The sequence below is a fragment of the Phaenicophaeus curvirostris genome, chromosome 14 (genome assembly GCF_032191515.1).
Source record: "Phaenicophaeus curvirostris isolate KB17595 chromosome 14, BPBGC_Pcur_1.0, whole genome shotgun sequence".
Taxonomy (NCBI): domain Eukaryota; kingdom Metazoa; phylum Chordata; class Aves; order Cuculiformes; family Cuculidae; genus Phaenicophaeus; species Phaenicophaeus curvirostris.
The window spans coordinates 2,111,575-2,135,887 of NC_091405.1; the positions used below are offsets into that span (position 1 = coordinate 2,111,575).

At 41.8% G+C, this 24,313-nt stretch overlaps 1 protein-coding gene across 13 annotated transcripts in view; it reads right to left on the reverse strand.

The window, feature by feature from the left end:
* The window catches only part of WWOX (WW domain containing oxidoreductase), a 546,141-nt gene that overhangs the window by 424,209 nt on the left and 97,619 nt on the right, over positions 1 to 24,313 (reverse strand). For all 13 annotated transcript variants that reach the window (XM_069868321.1, XM_069868320.1, XM_069868322.1 and 10 more), the window contains exon 6: positions 7,742 to 7,830. In XM_069868321.1, the coding sequence (XP_069724422.1) occupies positions 7,742 to 7,830 (89 nt within the window). The remainder of the gene's footprint in view (positions 1 to 7,741; positions 7,831 to 24,313) is intronic.

Genomic DNA, 24,313 nt, shown 5'->3' on the forward strand with positions numbered 1-24,313 from the left:
TATTTCCCATTGAAGACAGCTAACACCTTGGAAAACATTTTTGGGACCACAGTGATCACTCAAACAATAAAACACGCCATGCACGTTGAACACATCTCTAGACAATGAACATCCCTTTCTCTGTTTTGCCTAGAGATGCAGAGAGCTCCAGCAGAGCTCAGAAAGGCCCTCACGGATACAGCTGCCACTCAGACCTGAGAAATTCCACGTTGTGATAAAAATTAATGTACTTTGATATCCTCTGGGAGTTTTGGTGCCTTGGGAACAGCTAAAGAAGAAATACAACCTTTTCAGCCTATCACGCAGTATCAGGGTTCTGAGATGAAGACCCACGTGGTAAATTCATGGCCTGTCTAACATCAGCAACGAGGCTTCCCCAGCCGAGTACCAGAGGACTCTGCCTTCGTGGGTTTATTATCTCCCACAGAAAGCCTTTAACTAAATATACTAAATACATTTTAATCTATATGCAATTAAATACATACAGCCTTACATATCAGAATTTTTGGAAGTCAACATCAACCAAACACACAGATCGTCTTAAAACCTATTAAGAGACAATGCTGCAAGACCCTTGTTTCATTTGCAAGAGAATACATTTTAGTCAGGCAAATCGAGTCACAGGTGTTCTACTTCCTTCGATACTCCAAACAGCCAGTGCGTGTTGTGGAAGGCTTTAAGGAGACAGGGCCCCAAGACTTTATGAGCCATCTTAGACTGGGCTTAGACTTGGGCATGGACACGTGGCTCAGGATGGGAAGGAGAACAAAGCCTCTGGGCAGTTGTCGGGGCTTCTTCATCAGGCTACAGTGAAAGGAGTACAGTGTCCACAGACAGGTGGCAAAACCACAAATCTTAAGACAGCACAGCTGGACTCAAAACTGTGTAACAAACACCTAACAGAACCTTTCTCTTAGTAATATGTAGAAACACTTAATGTTTCTGCAGATACAACCATATGTAAAGTCATGATGAACTGTCAATTCCATCTCTATTTGAATATGGGCTTTCACCTTAACAAAATGAAATGTCCTGGGGCAGGAGATGTTTCCACATCAAAGGAAATGGCATGAAAGGTCATCTGGTGAAAACATCAGGATGTTTGCCTCCAGTAGATGTAGGGAGGAGTTAAGCTCCAGAGATTATTACTTTAAAAACTACTGGAAACAGGTTTTGAATCCACACAACATGACAGATCTTCCCACAATGCTGTGATTGTGCATGCGAGCTTAGAAATAGAAGAAAGACCAAAAAAAAAAAAAAAAAAAAAAAGATTTCTACACAGAAAGCCAATACCCAGGCTTTAATAAGGCCCAGAACCACCACAAAGAGAAAACAAGTTTCCTCCTAACATATGTATGTTTGAGATGCAGTCAGGTAGGTGCTGTCTGCAACAGCAACTCCTCAACTCCCTGCCTTTCAGTATTTAATTCAGAGTGGGTATTAGTCGATATCTCAAAGTGTACAATGTTGTCCAGAAGTTTGCGCCTCAGTGGCACTGTCAGAATGCCAGATGTGTTCCAAGGTGAAGAGAAATTCAACCGTTATTAGTTCCAATTCACAAGCAGTATTGCTATAAATGTCATGGCGCTAACAGATTTGTACAGTGTTGGAAAATATGTTCAACATACATAGTTGCTACAGTCATCTCCAGCAGAGCTACATCTACTATAGAACAATTAAGTATCACGTATAATTCATTTAAATCATATATTCCTTTTTTCTTCTGGATCTTTATAGTTATGTACACAACTTGCTAAACAGATCCCATTTTTACATATGTATGAATAGAATTTTTCATGCAATATCTATGACTTAATTGTGGTTAAATTGGAATTAAAAACCAAATTCACACACATGCAATATGTCACTTATAATATATGAAAACACAGAAAAATGGTATTCTGGAGCGAACTTTTAGCAGGCTCTGAAATCTTAATTGCACCCACAAGGTTTCAGAGTGCTCCTGCTTGCAGCATGAAAAATGAATGTACGCCCAGAGCGTGAGGCTGCTGTTAAGGAGGCAGCTGAAAATGTGGCCCTCTCCATGTTGGGTCTGGTTAGGGAAATACAAGAGCCTCAATTGCAAATGGAGAATCATAATTCATAGTAGCTTTCTTTTCCACGTTTCTACACACAGCATAAGTGAATAAACTGTCAGCATATGTCAATTCTTACCACCAAAAAAAGTCTTTTTTTTTAAAGAACAGGAGAGTAACTGCAGTGAAAATCTGCAGATGGGAGTCCTGCAAAACTTTGAATTGCTGCTACCAATTCAGAGCATTCTATGTAGCAGCTGTTGGCAAATACTGGTTTATATCTTGGAAGTAATTCAAGAATTTTTAGAATAACTTTACTTTTTTTCCCTCAGACACTGAGAACCAGTCTTACTGTCTGTCTGAAGATAACTTTAATTCACACCAAGCAGCAGTACGCACCACTCAGAACTGAAGACACACATAAACTTTAATCTCTGACTCTACTGCCCACTTCTGCCCACTAATTCTTTTGATCATAGAATGAGAGAGTCACAGAACCAGCTGGGTCAGAAGGGACCTCAAAGCCCACCCAGTTCCACCCCTCTGCCATGGGCAGGGAAACCTCCCACTGGATCTGGTTGCTCCAAGCTCCATCCAACCTGGCCTGGAACCCCTCCAGGGGGAGGGCTGCTCTGGGCAGCCTGGGCCAGGGCCTCCTCAACCTCACAGCAAAACATTTCTTCCCAATATCTAAGCTAAATCTCCCTTTCGATCATGGCAGTGTTCTTCTGCTGAGGATCCCGCAAATGCCATGATCGCAAACACTGACAACAGGTAGGTAGCTTGGAAACTTTAGAAGGGAAATATTAGTGCTGTCTCCCACTTAAAGAAAGCAGGTTTTAGTTAATTATGTGATGATTAAACTGGGAAATAGGTTCCAAAGCCTCACTTCCACAAATCCAGACTCCTGAACAAATACCAAACCCAACAGACCCCAAACTACCAAATGCCAGTGCTGCCTACATTTAAACGCAGCGCAGCACTCCTGCTCCCAGGAGGACAGTGGCTTTGTCTAGGAAGTGGATTAATACCAACCGTAATTCCTCACGCTGTGCCCACTTAACAATGAGGAGATTCAGTTCAGTGTTTTTCAGTTCCAAAAGCGTAATATGAAGGATTGGTAAGTCTGCCTCTTCCAACTGCACAAAAATCAGATCATGTCAAATCCATCTTAGCCTAGAATGCTTTTATAAACAGATCATTTATTTGATTTCCATAATAGAGACATTCATCAACTGCCTGCGCTGGAGACTAGCAGCAGGGGAAGACCTAGATACGGATAAAAGAAGTAACTCAATAAACACTGAGGTGTGCTGAGACCGCTTCTCCTACTCTCACCCTAAGCCTACAAAATGGAAGGAAGGTGAAGATCAGTCCCTCCCAGTGAGGAATGCACCTTCAGACAACGAGTCAGGGATATTAAAAAAGACCCAGGAATACTAAAAGACAGCAAGAAATCACAGTGAAAATCCTTCAGCCCTATCTCTTATCAAACTAGGCTTCCATTTTATGTATCAGTCCCATTGTGTTCACATTGTGTGACGATGAAGCTGGAGACATTCAACAGCAACACTGCTTTTTTCTGCCTGCTCCCACAGACGGCTTTGGGAGATCCAACCGAGTGATCATGTTCAGCTCATCCTGCCCACAGAATCTTTGTAACAATGACAGCCACAAAAACTGGAGAGCGCTGCTCTGCTTCTAAAGAAAGTTGGTATTTTGCTGTGATCACACAACTGCAGGATCTAAAATAATCCGCACAACCCTTCTCCCCTAGAGCTTTATTTGAAACTGTAAGGATTAAAAACTGTCTCAGAAACAGCTGAATTGACTCAAGAGCACAGATAATGCAAACAAAAAATTACTTTTTTTCCATGAGGATGAAGGATTTTCTAGAATATATTTACAGGAATACGGCATAACTTACCAGTGTTTATACATGCTGAATCCAAACTTTATCTGTGGGCAAGGCTGCAACACCTAACAAAATCAAACAGGAATAACATATTCCTATCGAATCTCTTTGCAGCGTGATAACTTGCCAATGAATCATCTGATTTGCACTTTCAAACAAGGAAGCCTTCTTAGCTCTTAAGCACTACTCCAGTTTACGTTAAATGTTTCTTCCCAGAGTAACTCTTTCCTCTCGTTTATTATTTATGTTTTTCTCAATTCTCCCTCTGTTGCATCATTTGTTTTCTGTGTGCAACCAGCCCCTGTTCAATTCCCGCTGAGCAAAGGGTGACATCTCTTCATTCTTCATGTCATTTCCAGAAGCTCTCAGATCCTCAAGCACATTCAAGAAGGCATTTTTTTTCCTCTACAAGTTATTTGATCAAGACTGGAGACTTACAATGTCAGCAATCTTCCCTCTGCATTTTTCCTTGCAATCCCACCAACCACCACCTGCAGGAGGTTTTGATGTTTTAAGTCAATGAAATTTAGGGAGCCTTTTTTCCGGAGTAGTTCTTTTTTCATTTTCTCATCCAGGAAGTGATCTGCGAAACACAGTTCTTGAAGACTCCAATAGCTATCAATCAAGGAAGAACAGGCTCCCAGTTGCAACTTGACAGTGAGTACCCCCTTATATCCACTGACAACAAACAATCCCTAGAGTCACAAAATGTCCCAGAAGAGCAGAATTTCAGAATACAAGCAAATCTATTCTCTACTTTATAAATGTTTGGTTATTACGTCAGGGTGTCACCAGGGGCAACAGGTTCTGTAGAACACCAAAGTGTCCCAGAAAGCAATAGAGGACTGGAGAAATCAAACAGAAAAGAGTCATAGAATGACCCGAGTTCAAAGGGACCCCCAAGGATCATCAAGTCCAACTCCTGTCCCTGCGTGGGACAACCCCAACGTTCTCACCTTGGGGTTGAAGGCAAATGCTTCTGCAATATTGTCAGGCTCAGCGCTGTGACTGCTTCCCTGGGGAGCTATTCCAGTGCTCCACCACTCCTTGGGGGAAGAACCTTTCCGTAATGTCCCACCTAACCCTCCCCTGGCACATCTTCCTGCCATTCCCTGTAGACCATGATGAGGTCTCCCCTCAGCCTCCTCTTCTCCAGACACAATAGACCCAGTGACTTCAGCCACTTCTCATACGGCTTCCCCTCTAACCCATCACCAATTTCATGCCCTCCTCTGGACATTCCTCAGTAGCTTCAGATCCTTTTTATCCCATGGAGCCCAGAACTGTCCCCAGTGCTCAAGGTGGGGCTGCACCAGTGCAGAGCAGAGTGGGACAACCCCCTCCCTCAACCAGCTGGCGATGCCGTGCCAGATGCACTTTAGGAACTACACCCAGAAGCTGGAGATGTTCACCATCAAATACTAAGGGCCTCTTTAGACGCCGTGGTGTGAGAAATAAAAATGCAGATCTTTATTAAAATATGTGAGTTCATATAAAATTTCTCCTTCTCTGAGCTCAAATGACAGTTTTATCTAGAAAAATACCCCAACACTTTATTTGCTTTTCCTACTAGTTTATTATTAAGGAACTTGTAAGAGATTTTGTAAGAAAGCAAGATACACACATCACGTATTTCCTGTGCTCACAAACAGAACTTACAGCTACCTGATGGGTAACAGGGAGGGTGCATCACTGTGCCCTCTCCTACAGGTACATGAAATCAGAGATACCAAAGCCTCTGAAGAAAGTCAGGCTACAGGCTTGCCAAAGCACAAAAATCAAGACCCAGTCCATCACCAAAGCCTGAAAGATTTATTTCAATTCCTTCTAATGCAAAGGAATCACTGCTCTGACAAAAGCCTCTGGACACTACAGCAAGGCAAATAAACGAAGAGACATAAGTAGTTAGTGTGCATCAGGGCTGCAAAGACAACAGGCTAGCATTGTAGTAATAAGATGGTACTGCCATCTAATTGCTTTTCTGACCATGTCCAGACATAGTTCAATCACAAAAAAATCAGAGCCAGAAAGACCTAGTAGGTCTTCCAGCCCATTCTCCTGCCAGCGCAGATGACTGTAGGGTAACTCTTCTGTATCTGTATCAGATAAGAGATCTGCTGCTACAGGCAGTGTGTGGGGTCTGGTTTCTATCCAGCTTCAGACTTTAAAATTCATTTTGGTCAACTCCCCCCAGGTCTTTTAACAGATACAGACCTTAGGTTTTGCTGTAAGGCTTGTCCAGCCAGACTCAGATTCCACAGGATGATCTGGAGGCAAGGCAGAGCCTATAATGCTGTCTGTGGTTAAAGTTTTTCCAAACAAATCGAGAGTGAGAACCTGTCCATCACTGACAATGCAGCTTAACAGATCTGTGCTAGGAAAACAATGCATGCCTAAAAACATAAACCAGGTTTTACTGACTCTGTATCTTTACTGATTCTGTATCTTCACTGATTCTGTATCTTCTCATTTTCTAAGTTTTCTGGCAGGGATTAATGCAAGTCTGCTCACTTCTGAGCAGTTACAGACATGCACATAGAATGAATAGCTGCAATGACCACAATATGATCAGCAACACACAAATCAAAAGCTGCATTTGGGGAAAGGGTGGGGTTAGCTTTCCACTGTACCATTCATTTTTGAAAGAGATGTAGCATCTTAAAAGCATGAAGAAGCCAAATTAAAACAGTTGCTGTTCCTGATTTATGAAACCAAAGTAGTATTAAAGTAGCAATGCTGCAAGGATTTATCTTTCTACTTCAAGGAAGCTTTAATTTATGAAGATGATATATGATAAGAAAATATTGTTATTAAAGATTTGGGCAGTAAAGGAACTTGTGTTAGAAGTCAGTTTTGACAATTCTTTGAATCTAAAAGACCTATAAGCACTAAAATGTCATCTGTCTACCCATGTGAGATTTGGCTTTGGCAGTATTTTAAAAGTGAAAAACCATTCTTTGTTATGTATTTTCCTGACGACGATATATTTTCAAAGCTGTCTAAGAGGCCGCATTCTCACAAGAAGTGCAGCAAGATGCACAAGTGGTACACACATATTTGCAGAGAAAAGCTAAGTTTGAACAGTCACAACAATCAATGGGTCAAACCAGATAAAAGCACAGAGTGTGGAATTCATTGTCATGAGCTGGCACTTAAAGATTTCAAATATTTTCTTCAATTTAGAGATTCATTGTTCAAGCTAAATTAAACAAACAATTGGGAAGCTAACCTGATTATCTCCCTATAAATTTTTCTGTTGTTAAATGATGTCATTATCGCCTCCCTCCCTTTTTCTTTTTTTTTTTTTTTAATTACCAGCTATTCCAGATGCAGATCTGGAAAATGGAGCTGTATGCCTCATAGGGATGTTTTTCTAAAGGCTTTAAAAAGAGAGAGAGAGAGAAAGAGAGAGAGAAGGATAGAAAAGAAAGCAAGACAAGGAGAGCACTAATTGCTCATCCCTGACCTCTTCCAAACCACTGCAAAACTGATAAAAGTTGCCTGAGATGTTTTCATGCAGTTCATCTTTGGCCTTTTTCAACAGCCACCGGGGTATCAGTGCCCCCTTTAAAGCTGGGGCTAGGATTTGAATAATAAGAGCTGTAATTATTTTCTTTGAGATGAAAACAAATGATCTTTAAATTAGGTTAAAAAAAATCCTGTGCAAAGATTATTCCTCATTGTGATTACCGCTCAGTTCAGCTACGGCAAATTCTGCCAGCAGTGCTGGGCTGAGAAAGACATTAAATAGCAAGAAATTATTACACGTAATACTCAGAGTACTTACACATTCTTGGATTTGAATGCTTCGGCAAAGTGCTGCACACTCTGAAGAGAAGCAAGGTCCAAGGTCATCGCTTCTACCTTGGCTTTATGCTGGAACAAGAGAAAATAGAAAAACAGATAAATAACAGCCACTTTAGTTCATGGTATCATGTTCCAGTAAACGTGTTATGAAACTTCTCCGATTCCCTTGTTCAACACTATAACCCCAAAGTGAACACAAATCACCCAACAGAACAGATGAGCACAACATTTAGTGCCAAAAGTAGCTCTGCAGTTTTGTGGTTCTGCTAAAAATGTACGCAGCATAACACACAGCTTTGTGTAAGACAATGGATCGACACGGGTAGTGTTCAGGTTAATACCTTCTCTTTTTCCTTCCATTTAACTGGTGAAACATGTAACTCATGAAATAAAAAGCAGAGTAAGCATTATTCATGGTATTTTCTACATAACATATCAACCAAAAATAGTCTGTAAATACTCTGTCTAAACCAGCTAAGCTCAAGCCTGCACATATCAATCCAAACCACCGTATTGTTCACACAGGGTGATGTAGGAGACAGTATAAAATGAGAGCAGGAAACGACTGATCGGCCTACACAGTTTTTCATACAAGAGGAGTTTACCAGTGCGTAATATCTTATAAAGAAATTGTGCATGGACTTAAAGCCAACTTTTTACCTAGAAGAGGACATGCGATCCCCAAAATGACCAGTTAACCTGAAGGTACAAACCTCAGGCACCACCAAAACAACTCCTCTTAGTATTTTGAGCACTAAGAACCCTGCTCTCAGATCTTTTGAAATGCTTACACTCCAAATCACACAACAAAATGGACAAATAGTCTATTTTCATTTCATCCACTAAAGTCAAAGTCATCAGAGGATCAAGTGGACAGTGGTTCTTTCAAGCCAGAGTTCTGACACTTGCAGCTGTGTATCTGCACACCACCCAGCTCAATTTAAAAACATCTGTGATCCTTTGCAAAATGCCAACTACCATGACATGTGAGTCACGTAGGTCCCCTAAGGAATTATGAACATGTTTGTTTGTACTCACTCTCACTTTCAAACTTACATTTTAGACCACACAAACTGCCTTGGTATATAAGAGAAAGCTGGCACAAGCCCTGTACTCGCCCCAGACCTAAACATGTCAACTGGCAACTCACTGTGCTCTACTTTTTCAGGGAAAAATAAATTAGAGAGAGACTTCCAATATGCTACCCACACCTAAGTGTAACGGTCACGGTTCAGACTAGATGCTAGTGCTGCTAAAAGAAAGAGTGAAAAAAAGATGGAGCGGATCCAGTGGCACTATGCAACCAAGAGCAGGAGCGAGTGGAAAGGCAGCAGGAGCACCGTGAAACAACAGGGCATCGACTGCAGCAACAAGGTTCTACAGTGAGCATTTCTGTAGGAACAAAAGGAAAGCAGCACATGTCAGCACGGAAGCAAGCCAAGAAAAGTGCTCCCATTGTCTCCTGAGGTCAAGCGATTCTCCTGATTTCCATGTTCCAGTACATCTGGTTCTCTTCTCCCTGCATCTGTTTCCTATTTTCCTGGTACCCATTCTGCCTGCTACAATTACCTTACAGGTCAACTTTAAACAGAATGTCATTCAAATCCATTTTGTCCCACTGCCACCAGACTTATCAGGACAACAAAATAAATACAGCTAAAATCTCTACAGGTTCAGCTAGCTCCCATCAAGAAGCAGCAATTGATGGGGTCTGCAAATGCCAACTGCAACATGGCTACAAAGAGGTTGGTTTTTTTTACCCTCAAAAGACGCACATCATTCTGGAATACGTTTTGTCCCACTGGGTAAATATTTTCTTCTGTTTGACAGTCAGAGACCTGACAAAGATGCTGCTGCCTTCCACTATGCAATAGTGCTCCACAGCAACTCCTGTCCAACTTGGCAGTGCAAAGCCGTTAACTTCATCGAGAAGGACCATGCAGAATTTTGCTTCTGTTTGCCTCAGTTAGAATCATCATAGAATCATCGTCATAGAATGGCTTGGGTTGGAAGGGACCTTAAAGCCCATCCAGTCCCACCCCTGCCATGGGCAGGGGCACCTCCCACTGGATCAGGGGCTCCCAGCCCCATCCAACCTGGCCTTGAACCCCTCCAGGGATGGGGCAGCCACCACTGCTCTGGGCAACCTGGGCCAGGGCCTCCCCACCCTCACAGAAAAACATTTCTCCCAAGATCTCATCTCAATCTCCTGTCTTTTAGCTGAAAACCATTCCCCTCGTCCTCTTCCTGCACTCCCTGATCAAGAGCCCCTCCCCAACCTAAACATTCTTCCCAGTGCCACATTTTGGGCTTCTGCCATGGGTTCCAAGAACAGAAGAGAAGTATCCATGTATTTCAAGTCCAAAAGAAAAGAAGTATGATGCCTTAAAAATACTTTCAGGTATAGAAAATAAACAAATTAAGATTGACATGGTTTTCTGGATGAAGCCCTGTTCAATGTCTTCATCAATGACCTGGATGAAGGCATCGAATGCACCCTTAGCAAGTTTGCGGACGACACTAAGCTGGGTGGAAGTGTCGATCTGCTGGAGGGTCGGGAGGCTCTGCAAAGGGATCTGAACAGGCTGGACCGCTGGGCAGAGTCCAATGGCATGAGGTTTAACAAGGCCAAATGCCGGGTCCTGCACTTGGGGCACAACAACCCTATGCAGTGCTACAGACTGGGAGAAGTCTGTCTAGAAAGCTGCCTGGAGGAGAGGGACCTGGGGGTGTTGGTTGACAGCGACTGAATATGAGCCAGCAGTGGCCCAGGTGGCCAAGAAGGCCAATGGCATCTTGGCTTGGATCAGAAACGGCGTGACCAGCAGGTCCAGGGAGGTTATCCTCCCTCTGTACTCGGCACTGGTGAGACCGCTCCTCGAATACTGTGTTCAGTTCTGGGCCCCTCACCACAAGAAGGATGTTGAGGCTCTGGAGAGAGTACAGAGAAGAGCAACAAAGCTGGTGAAAGGGCTGGAGAACAGGCCTTATGAGGAGCGGCTGAGAGAGCTGGGGGTGTTTAGCCTGGAGAAAAGGAGGCTGAGGGGAGACCTCATTGCTCTCTACAACTACCTGAAAGGACGTTGTAGAGAGGAGGGTGCTGGCCTCTTCTCCCAAGTGACAGGGGACAGGACAAGAGGGAATGGCCTCAAGCTCCGACAGGGGAGGTTTAGGCTAGACGTTAGGAAAAAATTCTTTACAGAAAGGGTCATTGGGCACTGGAACAGGCTGCCCAGGGAGGTGGTTGAGTCACCTTCCCTGGAGGTGTTTAAGGCACGGGTGGACGAGGTGCTGAGGGATATGGTTTAGTGTTTGGTAGGAACGGTTGGACTCGGTGATCCGGTGGGTCTCTTCCAACCTGGTTATTCTGTGATTCTGTGATTCTGTAATCTACTGCAAATGTAAAAATCAGAAATTTAAAAATCATAAATGAATTCTTGGAAGGGATGATCAGTGACTGTTACAGAGTAAACACAAACTGTAATTACACTGCTTCTGTATGAGCTCCATCAATGCAGTAAGACCACCTTTCTAGTCACACTCCATTTTCTTAAGCCAGTAAGATCGTTTCTTTCAAGGAATTTAACAGTACTTTGCCTTTTTTCTTTTGGCTTTGTCACACAAACAGTTACAGAAAAAGACAAAGAAAACATTTGTTAAGAAATTCAACAGACTGTATCAAAAATAGTCTGAAAAGGGAGAAATGGAGAAGGCAAGAAAGGATGTGTTTAGTAATGATTTCCATTGAATAGCAGCGAAAGCAAACGGCAAAATAAACATTTTTTTCCAACTTCCCCCCTGCTTGTGCTTTTTAAAAACCCGACAGCAAGAGTCTGTATTCCCTTTGCAAACGTACAAGTACATCCTGAGCACAGAGACATCATTTGCTCTGCTTTCCTCAGGGGAGAAACTGGAGCATGTGACATCCAAAGCACTCGGATCAGAACTCACCACTGTAGCTCCTGAAGACAGGCAAACAGCCAGGTGGGAGTGTTTGCCCCAGACTGTTACTGGGGAACGGAATTCACCGGCATCCCATCAGCTTAGGCAAGTTCTGGTTCAGACCTTTCTGATTCAGACTCTTTCTCACCAACTGAGATTCTGGATTCTGTAAACCATCAATTCCACTGCAGTCTGAGAACGTGAAATGCTAAGCCTTTAGCATCCAATTCACTTTCATTCCACACTTTCCCACTTGCATCTCTACATTATGATTTATTTCTAAAAAGCTATGAATAAGGCAACACACTTGCATGGTGTGTTCTTAATAGGATCATAGAATCACAGAATCATTAACTTGGAAAAGACCTCGTGGATCATCGAGTCCAACCGTAGCTGTCCACTACTAAATCATGTCCCCAAGCACTTCATCTGCCCACCTTTTAAATACCTCCAGGGATGGGGACTCAACCAGACTCTGCCAGGGCCCGATTAACCCCTTCTGCGAAAAATTGTTTCTTGATATCCAGTCTGAACCTCCCCTGGTGGAGCTTGAGGCCATTCCCTCTTGTCCTGTCCCCTGTCACTTGGGAGAAGAGCCCAGCTCCCTCCTCTCCACAACCTCCTTTCAGGGAGTTGGGGAGAGCAATGAGGTCTCCCCTCAGCCTCCTCTTCTCCAGGCTAAACACCCCCAGCTCTCTCAGCCGCTCCTCATAAGGCCTGTTCTCCAGCCCCTTCACCAGCTTCGTTGCTCTTCTCCGGACGCGCTCCAGAGCCTCAATGTCCTTCTTGCAGCGAGGGGCCCAGAACTGAACACAGTGCTCAGTTTTGTAATAATGTCAGCAGATCCAACTAATGACAAGTAGAAGGTTTTTTGTTTCCTTACAGCAGCTCAGTGTTAGGTTTCTTAGCATGATTCCCCTCTTTCCCTATAAGCCTAGGTAGCACATATTTACAGCAAAAGAAAACATACTTTTTGAATAAAAAATAAAACTAAGCCACGTTTTTGCTAAGAGGCATCGTAGCTGTAATTGTAATGCACAGTCAGAACTGATTGCTAACAGTACGCTGCAAATCCTGATCTCATGTGTCATAACTCTATTACACTGATTTCTTTCACCATTTCACTTCATGTATTTTCGGGACCAAATTATGCCTCATTTTATGTTGTGAAATCTTAAATGGGACTTGTCACTCGCCCAAACACAGAAGATCATCTTAAAACTGATATAAAAAAATCAGCCCACTAGGGCAGAAAACCCCAGAATTCTAAAAATTAAATAGACACAAGATATTAGTGCTCCCCCTACTACTTTACCTTCGATTACCTCATTTAAGGGGAAACTAAATAACAGAATGAGGGTAGAATAACTTAAAGAGCTGAATTCTAAATTACAGGATCGTTTCTACACGGCACTATTGGAAGGCTGGTGTCCTCACCATGGACCCCCAGGTCAAGTGTCCCAACTGTGTCACAAGCAGACGCAAGGCAGCTTCACAAACAAGCAGAAACTCTTCTGCTCTCTACTGAACCTTGTGAAAACCAGGGCAGCCAGAGCCGTCAAAACGGTGCTTTTGGGAGGGGGGGGTCCTTGAATTTCATGATGCCCAGAGTGCAGCTCAAGGCTAACGAGGGTTGTGGTGAGGTGGGTGCTGGTCTCTTCTCCCAAGTAACAAGTGATCGGATAACAGGAATTGGCCTCAGGTTATGTGAGACCGGATAGTAGGAAATATTCCCTCACAGAAAAGGTTGTTGAGCACTGGAAGAGGCTGCCCAGGGTACTGGTGGAGTCACCATCCCTAGAGGTGACGCTTAGGTGTGGTGTTTAGCTACACACTGTAGTGGTGGACTTGGCAGTGTTACGTTAGTGGTCAGATTCAGTGATCTTAAAGGTCTTTTCCAACCTAAACAATTCTGTGATTTCAGTGCAGAAGCAGCTAAAGGCAGATCGCTCCATGGTTCTAATAAGTCCTCCTTTAAATCCAACACAAGAACATTCTGAAATATGCAAAGAAAAAAAAACTATCTTGCATTTGATAATTTTATGCCCAGTTCTAAAAGCATTTTATCAATATCTCCAGTAAAGTTTCATGACTCTAAATACACCAGAAAACAGTCTGGCTATTTTTGTATGCAAATTGGAGCAAAAATATTAAACACGGCTAAGTGCAATTGGTACATTTTGCACTGAGGCCAGAAAAATGCTTATTGAGCCAGAAAGAAACAAGAAAGTCAAAACATCCCAAAAGCCACCAAGTTCCCTATACATGATGCATTGACTTTACAGCTTAAAATCTGTTTAAAAATGAACACTGCATGGGAGAGTAGTTTGGCAGTAAACATGATTGTGCATTTGTGTCTTGGTATTGAAGAAGGAGCCTTTTTTCATAGTGAATTTTTCATTCAAATCTAAGTGATGATTTACGTTAAATATAGGTAAAGCACAGCTACATTTTCCTGAAGGATTGCAAGGAAGTGAAGAGCAGTACAATAAGTTGAAGCATAAAAGCTTTCTCTGTCATAATATTTATTATAATGGCATATAAAATAGCTGAAATAAATAATAGATGACTAAAAGTAAATTCATATGATAAAGAATCTTTCAGCAGACACCATTACTTCTGACTGCTCCAGTTTCATACAGAGTTGAAGAGACTTAATAAATATGCTGTAGCCCCCATATCTGATGTAAATACAAGTCATTTGGTAAGGGCTTCCTTGAAACGTAACACAGTGGACATGAGATAATTTACTGTATAATCTTACTCTGGAAAAAGTATTGCATATATATCTTCAATATTTAACAGCCCTTACTCAAAACTGTACATGTAGCACAACAACAAAAACATCTGACTCAGAAAGACTCAAAACACAATAAATTGGTAAAAAGCAGTTTAATTTGACAAAGAAAAACCTTAATGACAACATATTGGAATGTAAATTGTTCTCCTATGCAATGTGAGAAACAGAATCTTCAGGACAAAAGAATCTGACATCAAAGCTGATAAGAAGTCTGTGGAATTATCTTAAAATAGATAAAGAAAAAAACCCTCAGCACATGACAAGTGATGCCCAAATAAGCCCCCACTGAGGACAAAGCAGGGGCTGTTGGGGCAGCAAGGCTGGCAGCTCGACACACGGCTCGTGACAGCCAATAGCTAGAGCCACGCACTATTTATGGAGCTGCGTAATAGGGAGAAAGGCTTTCACTCAGGATTAAGACTGTAAATATTACTGTCCCTAATGCAGTCAACACTTGGTACTTCATGCAAAGTTGTATTTATGTAATGCCAGCTTCATCTCATAGTTGGCTTTGATTGTCATGCAGCTCCTTCTCACAAACCTGATTGGGATAGATGACTCACTGCTTAAGAGCAATCCAACATACGTGCTAGATGCTTTAACGACAGGTTCCCCTGCTGCATTTGATACACCTTCGTAAAGCTCATTAGAAGACATCATGGTGGAACGATTTTACACTCAATTCTTCTAGTCACTGGCCCCATATCAGCAATTTCTATATATTACTTTCAAATTGTCACTAACTTTATGCAAGAGAAGACGGCACACGACACAAACCAATTTCCCAACTATTAGTTATTTTATTAACCAACATAGCATAGAAACACAGAATCACTGAGGTTTGAAAAGACGTCCAAGATCCAGTCCAACTCTCAGCCCAGCATCACCGTGCCTACTAAGCTGTGTCCCAGGTGCCACGGGCACATGTTTTTTTAACACCTCCAGGGTTGGAGACTCCCCCACTGCCCTGAGCAGCCTCTGCCAGGGCATCACTGCTCTTTCAATAAAGACAATTTTTCCTAATGTCCAGCCTAAACCACTCCTGCTACAACTTGAGGCCATTTCCTCTCATCCTATCTCTTGTTCCTTGGAAGAAGAGCCCAGCACCCACCTCACCACAACCTCCTTTCCAGGAGCTGCAGAAGGCGATGAGGTCTCCCCTCAGCCTCCTCTTCTCCAGGCTAAACAGCCCCAGGTCCCTCAGCTGCTGCCAGAACCCCTGGGCTCCAGCCCCTTACTCAGCTCCATTCCCTCCTCCGGACGTGCTCGAGCCCCTCAACATCCTTCTTGTAGCAAGGAGTCCAAAACTGAACCCAGGATTTGAGGTGCGGCCTCACCAGCATCAAGCACAGGGAGACGATCCCATCCCTGCTCCTGATGGCCACACCATGGCTTATCCCAGCCAGGATGCTGTTGGCTCTCTGTATGTGATGTACAAGGAAACAGCTGGGACTGACTGTGACTCTTCATGAAAATCAGAGATGAAAGGTTTTGTTTCTTTTGTCAGAAACAAAATCTGTTTAGTAGTACTCAGTTTCACCATTTCATAACATATGTTTAATCTGTATATTGGTTGTCCTTTACTAGTATAATTTTCTCCACTGCTCCTCCTGGAACTCCAGCAGGGGTTGCTGCCAACCAAGTCAAGTGAAGAGCACATGCGTAAAGACCCAACAGGTCAGGATGAGCCTGCAGATTGCCAGCATTGCTGATCATCTTTGGACCTACATTTTATCATCAAGAATGAATTATTATTGTTATTTCCTTTGTCTCTACCCTTCTCCAGATCATTTGTGGATGTTTGGCAGAGAACAATCTTTACGTTTATCTTTTTGGCATCATCTACAACTTAGAGCAGTAAGAGGCCTCTTCAGAAAACCCAAAGCCTTCAAGCTGTAGTAGGACTGTGCTGTAAATGAATGTCTTAAAGTTGCAGCGGCAGCTCACACACACGATACTCAAGAGCAAACGCCTGAACTCAGCTCAGCTGGGCTATAAGAGAAACTGAGAATTTTCGATCCTCCTTTAGGTAGAGATTAAATATAAAGGCAAACAATGAGCTACTGAAATTCCACGTCTCTCGTCTTCAGAAGAGCAATAAAGACAACCTGACAGAAGGAGTTCGGTTTTTCAGGCTGCCGTACAGCAACCTGGCACTTGGTCCTCACATTTAAACAAGTCACTATTTACTATTTACTATTTCCTTCTGCCAAATATTGCATAATTTACCTATAATTTAAAATCTATGCCACAAATACAACAACATGACTAAAGGGAGTGTTTGTATAATTCAGTTGAATGTGCAATAGTTGGTCATCCAATAGTTGTTTTAAATTCCTCAAAGATTTTAAATCTGTGTCTATTAGTAAATATCTACTCATAAAAAGAAATGCAAAATACATGTATTTGGTTTTTTGTGGTTGCTTAGTTTTTCAAATTTTAACTTTTTTTATATATAACTCTCCTGTAATAAATATCCCCACAAGAAGCAACAATGTTATTTCATAATCTTTACATTTGTGAACTCATTAGACCAATAGCTCTGTAAATTTGGCCTTTTGCATCTTCTGAAAATAACTATAAAGGAAAAGAGGATAAACATGCTTTTCTTTCTGAAATTACTATCTTCAGAGATGGAAGCTATGCCACAGCAATCCTAACTCATGCTTTAAAAGAGCAAGAGAAGTCAATCTTGTAAGGACATTTTAGAAGTTATTTATTCCCTAGCCAGAAAACAAAAAAAAACAGACACAAAAATTACTAGACTATAATTTCAGAATACTTCAATTTGTAGGCTCCAACTGTCCCTGATTTTGCCTGGCTGCAGCCGGTTCCATCGCAGGCAGCACACATCTGCTCCAACAACAAGAAATTGCATGCATTTCACAAAAAAACCCTGACCCTGGGCTTTGGCAACAAGAATTTGTTTAGCTCTTAATGTACAGCAACTGGGTGTATTTACTCAGGAGCCTACTTTTAGCTGGATTTTTTCCTTTCCCTGGATATAGATCATCTCTTTCCCTCTCCAAATGCCCATTCCTGTAAAGCTGATTTGAATTTATCCTGGGGAATCTCAAATAATCTTGGCAATCTATCACATGTGTACGGTTTACTATTCTAATAAACATAACTCCTTGTTTACAGAGTAACCGGGGGAGCCTGGGAACACGGAGCATGATCCTGACTGGAGCCTCCTATGCAGATGCTTTCAATTCCTTTCATTCTACAAGATTTGAAGAGATAGCACAACACATTTGCAAAAACAGCAACAGGGCAAACGGCATCGGGGTAATTTAGAAGCCACAGACTTTGCTTCCTTTTAAAAAACATGGGCAATTTGAAGTTTTTAAGATCAAATAAAACCAGCTCACAGGCTGCTGAGAGATATGTAATAGAGGTGGTAAATAGGGTACTGGATTTGTTGGAAATGGTAGGAAAAACGGTATTTCTTAGCAGATTAAACCAGTAACGTCCCTACTGCAATATAATATTATCGTTAATTACCCACAGCATTAAAGTTGCGTTACTCTGTACGCACAGTTATACACGCACCGGTTTATAAATCTCCCAGCAGGGTTCCACGTACAGAATTCACACACAGTGCAGAGCCAGCATCACTCCTGCCGATGACAAACAGGACGAGAAAAGCATGATGGTCAAAAGGGCAACAATGTGTAAGTAAATATAAACTGAACCCTTTTTCCCTGTTCTCTCATGATCCATAATCATACGCTGTGCTGTTGCCTGAGAGCGCAGACATGCACTGTGCGGCGCATTAATCCTTCAAACACTAACAGATGCTGGCAGGGATTTAGGCTGGAATGTATTTACAAAGTGACAAATTATGTTCCGTATTATACCGAGAGAGAAAGAGCACCCACAAATAGGCTGATAAATGTCAGCTGCAGTCACGACAAACGGTTTATTTTTATTATACTGTAACCACAAATGTTTTTTGCAGGGAGGCCGAAGATTTATTTGTTGCAGGAAAAAACAAGATTATATATGACACAAAGTAATAACTGTGAGCGCACTGATGTTCTGGGCAGCGTGCCCTCCTGGAAGCTATGCTGGGATTGAAAAATGCTGCTTAAAAATGGTACGGTGTATGACACAAAACAAATAGTTCACAAATCCGTATCGAAACAACAATAACTAATAATTAAAGACAGTCTTTGGACACGGTTATACAAGTTAAGACACAAGCAGAGCATCTCCTTTAGTGGAATGTTGAAAACAAAGTAATGATATTAAAATAAGTCTGATTAAATAGGCTTAGATGAAAACCAAAGTGCTATAATTGCTAGATGGAAGCAACATATATTTAAATGTGGTCATAGCGTTGGAAGAACATTTAGCGTAGCACGGTTAATTGGCAGAATAGTGACGTCTGCAGGTCTAGAACTGCACTGCAGCCGCTCCGGAGCCCAGCAAGCCAAGTTTAAGGTACTGGGCTTTCTCCCCACTCAATAGCAGGAAAATGCAAATATGGGTATGGCTAAAACTCATCACTTCGTTAATCATGAATAATTTCAGGATGCTTCACATAAGTAAGAATACATGCATGAGACAAAGAAATGCCAGAACTGAGCAATTATCTCTGTAAGAGATTAGAATTGGCAGTTCAGTTACAGCCTCTTGGCTTCGAATACTATAAACCAGATACTTTACAAAACAGCATCTCAATACATACACGCATCCCCCAATTCTTTTGTTTCCACAACCATTCTGTCCCCCAGCTACGAGATCCATTGAAAACAGTCACATTGTTCTGTATGGGATTTTTGACGGCGAAAGAAAAGCATGGAATCACATTAGCAAAGATTCCTGGTACAAATAAAGGTTGGCAGGATCAGGTTCTTTATATACACTCAATAAACACAATCTAGACTGGAAGAAGAAGTCCTGCACACGCACAAGAAAATGCCAGGCACTTCAGAGCAGCTCCGGAATACGGAATCCTGGCACTGAGCCACCCAAATTGTGCTCATGAAAGGAGGAAGTTTCTTCTGTCCCTTCCTTGTAAAGCAATGAAGACTGTGTGACAAAGAAAATGTGAACAAAATAAACCCAAAGCCTGGAGTTCAATTTCTGTAATTCCAGTCTCAGGAATCAGTTTGCTCTTCCTGCAATCAGAATGTAGATCTGAAACCAAACACGCTGTTAAAAACATAATGTGATTCCAGGGTCGTCAAAAATCGGGGATCAACGTCTAGACCGAGTACTTTACAGACACAAAGCTGACGGCATCCAGACACTGACAGAGGCCACAAGGCCGTGTCCCGTTGTTCCACAGGGCTTTAGTGCAAACCTGATGTCAGTCCAAACCCAAGCGCCTCATTTTTAAGCACTGTCAACATGAAAAGGTCTCAAATTTTCTTTTACTAATTATACATGAATTTTCTGATAAAATTTTGATCTCTACGTAACAAAAGCAATGCAGAAAATCAATGCCTCGTACAGCAGGAGAGGTGATGGTCACCTATCTTTGACTTACTAGAACGTTTATTTCCTAGGTACAAGCTGCCAATGAAAGACATAGAGACAAGGATGGGAATATCTCTTAAAAGCAACATTCTCATAAACATTTTCCATACAAAAGAAGGAAGTGCTGCCATTAAAGTAAGTAAAGCAGCAAGAGAAGCACAACAACTTACTTTTAACCTGAAGAATAGGCGTGCAAGATGACTATCAAGGCTTTATAGATGGGAGGGAAGGGGAAGAAAGGAAGAAAAACCCCAACCCCAACCACCGTTCCGCTCCATAAAAGAAGCAAAACTGACCACAAAGAACTGGCGATGAAGGGAAGCAGCACATCAAGTGTGTGAGGAACACTACTGGATTTGTAGATGCCTTCTGCAGTTCTGCAGCCAGAAGTGTTAATGCCACTTTTAATGCAGCCATTCAAATATTTAATGGCTTTTAATTTAGCAGCTATTGTTGCATAGTTAAATAACAACGGCACATATTCTACCTTCAAGCACGTAGCTTAGGCTTTTTCCAGCTTTTAAGGTAAATCCGGGCTGTACCAGCCCGAACACCTGAACAAGGAGCAGCGACTATAGATCCAACCCATGTGCCACATGCAAAAATGTAAAACATACTAAAAAAATCCAAACCGAAAATTTCCAAGCAGATGTTTATAAACAGAAGGTAACGGATAAAAACCCAAACACAATGCTGCATTATGTTACATGATTCACAGATGAACCCACTGGAACTACGGCAAAAAGCCCTTCTGGAAAACTTCCAGAAATTAAAAGGTGCAAACAAGCTGCCTAATACCCTTGCGTAGACTGAATTCTTATGAAGAAAATAAAGTTTATTGTCTGGAAACAGAGAAAGCATGAGGAAAGCACTAAAGCAATGGAGGTGAACAATTAGACAGATGTTCACTTAAGGAAATAAAGAGAACAGAAGAAGCCATCACTGAGGAATTTTACGAGAATACTGACAACTCTGCACCTCATCAAGGGCACTGGTAAAGTTAAAGCCACTGAAGCCATTTCTGCTCAGCTCCACTGTAACTGCTGACCTTGCAAAACTCTGCATTTAGCAAATGTGGCTTAGGAAAATAGCATTATACTTTTCATCTTACTTTTTTTTTTCCTAAACTCCACCTATACTGTACTGTATATTTCAAGAAAATTAACTTTATTTCCTTGTATAATATTGCACATACTCAGATTTTATTTTTTTCTTCCCCAACTATGCTCTGGTATCAGGACAAGCTACATTTAAAAATCTTTTGTCATTTAAGTAAAATTAAATAGCGTCAATGACATCTGATCTTCATAAACGTGTGTACGTGAATAGCTGGAATAGTTTTGCTTAACATGATTACGTGTGTTTCTAAAGCAGTCAGGAGTTTGCATAACAGGCAAAGTGTCTGTTTGGGCAGGTTTTAGCACATACAACCTTTGGTCAGTAACTATCGGGAGAAGAATGGAGAAAAAGCATGTTTTGTTTGTAAACTGTCTTGTAGGGCAAAAACAATTGACACAGATGTCAGCAAAAGGGGAAGGAGTGAATAATAAGAGGTGAGAGTTTTTGGCAAGGACAAAGACTAACTTCTCTGTGGTTGCACAGGCTGAGCTGTAAAGAAAATTTGATCTCTAAACTTATCTCTGATGTTTAAAATCACATCACAAAACTCCAGTTTATGGTAACACTTCTCTTGCAGATTTTCAGAAAAATATTTTTATTATTATTATTAAGATTTATTAGAGGAAACACTAATTAAAAGCTATGTCCTTAGCTAAATATTACTTGTACCCAGAGAAAATGAACTCCTGTGAAGCAGATTTTTTAGAAGTACCAGAGTGCCCTTTTTTAGCCTCAGCCCCAGCTCCACTCACAGAAAGGGACGGCTCATCCATTGCAAGTGGCTTTGTGAGGTTCACGATACAGTCCATATTTCAGCCCGGTCTGCAGGGACAGCCCACGTGGTCCCCACCCACCAAGGTTTGCAAGTTCTCTGTAACTCGGGAGAGAAGCACAAGAAAATGTCATCATTCACAGTTTAAATAATATAAAAGATGTGGAATGTGATTGATCTCACACTGGAGAGAATTGAAATTACAGTTATGGGCTAGTTTTTTTCATGTACTGTAAGGTCAAGTAATAGTAAATAATTAATGAATTATGAAACAAATTTTCTATAAAGCAACACATAAATTCTATTCAGTAAGATCTAAAAGTGTAGTTACACCAAAAAGCCATATAATATATCACAAAATGAAGAATATGCATGACGCTGAGGAATAAAGGGGGTTTGTCATTATATGGGGAAAACTGTTACTCTAACGGAATATAAATAATGTCTTTCCACACATATGCATTATTTTCATAGGTTTTACATCTCATGACCTACATGAAAAAGAAAAGAAAGAATTTTCAAAACGTTTTGCTGTTGCTTTTTGTAGTGAGATCTATTTCCAGTTGCAAGCACAGATAGAGGCAGGCAGAGAATGGATTCAGGGCAGCCCCGAGGAGAAAGACTGGGGGTGCTGGGGGGTGAGAATCAACATGAAGCCCAACGTGAGCCAGCAAAGAGCACTTGCAGCCCAGAAAGTAAACATGTCCAGGGCTCAATCCAAAGAGATTGAGATGAGATCTTAGGAAGAAATGTTTTCCTGTGAGGGTGGGGAGGCCCTGGCCCAGGTTGCCCAGAGCAGTGGTGGCTGCCCCATCCCTGGAGGTGTTCCACGCCAGGTTGGATGGGGCTTGGAGCCCCTGATCCAGTGGGAGGTGTCCCTGCCTATGGCAGGGGTGGAGCTGGATGAGTTTTAAGGTTCTTTCCAACACAAACCATTCCATGATTCTATGATCTTTCCAGCAATTCAACAGGTTCTCACACATCGGAGAGTGGATTGATCAAGCGGATCATGGCCTGGAAAAAAACATGGATGGGGCTCCTTCTCTGCTCTTACTGCTGATTTGGTTTCAGGTGAAGTCAAAGGATTGCTTATCCTTGTTCAGTCTTTACCAGTTAACTGGTATGAAAGTTATTCTCTTATGCTGAGATCACAATGCAAGATGGTAGTGATCTTGGTTAGACATTTGTAGGCCAGTGATGTACAATTAATAACAGGAATGCAGGTCAAGAAGTCAAAACAGAAATGCCAAATCACGCAATAGTCACCCAATATATTTTCTGCCTTGACTCCTTAAAATTAGTCAAATTTGGAACTTTCTGGATTAGCAGATGGAAAACCTCCTTCAACTGCATAACATTCATGGCTTGATTATCTTCTCTGTAATTAAAAAAAGCAGGGTTTGCTAAGAGATTAAACTGTTCTGCATTTTAGATTCAGCTATGGTGAGATATTACATACAGAAAAGGAAAGGGAGGGCAAATAAGCAAGTTTTGAGGAATGTATTTCTCACTTATGGTGGCTGCTTAAAGCTGTTCAGTCATCAGGAATTGTCCTGGTGGTAGTAAATCAGAAAAGAAAAAATTTGGCAAAATCCCTGCCAAGTTTTCATATCAAATGCAGACCATCTATCACATCTACTTCCTAAGTAATCTGGACTTAAACCCTTTCAATAAATGCAAGTCAGATGTTGGATCTCCAAGACCAACTGTCTCACTATATAGTGTACGTGTTTTGGAACAGAGTAACTGCAGAGGACACAGCCAGTGCCAGCACATGCAGTCAAAATAGAGAGTAAGGTTTGAGATCATTTACAGACACCATCATTTGCAGACCTGGACACTGAAATCAATAACCTGCAATAGTATCTATAAGCAGTTTGAACCCAGTCCTACCAAACGACATCCGTTTCCATGTAGCTGTAATTCCCAATCCACGAACACTCTAGGGTGTTTTTCTCCGACCGCACTGACCAATAAAATACATCACAAATGAGAGGCTTGGGATTTTCCTCCATATTCGCCCTGCCACATTTGGTGATGTACAGAAATAAACAAACCTGTCAAGGAAATCTAGAACAAATGTCAACGTTCTGCTCAAGAAGTAGTTAACTTCACAGAGTTCTAGCAGTTCCCGTTCCAAAGGTGCTTACTTTAATAGCATCTGAACTAACGTAGTTAGCAAAAACGCCGCTTACAAAGACTCAGACAAAATGCAAAGGCCGTATCCATTATCAGAGAAGACCTTGCAAACCCACCCTGCCCAGCGCTGCAGTCCACGTGCAGTTGTCTGGGTGATGAGATCTTCAGGTTAGGTGCTGATACAGACCAGTTCTTCCTGTGCTGTGCTACAGTCTGATACCCACGGTTCCAATGCTGTGCACCACAGTCTGTATCATTTACAGAATCTTACTGTCCTTGCATCACATATAGGT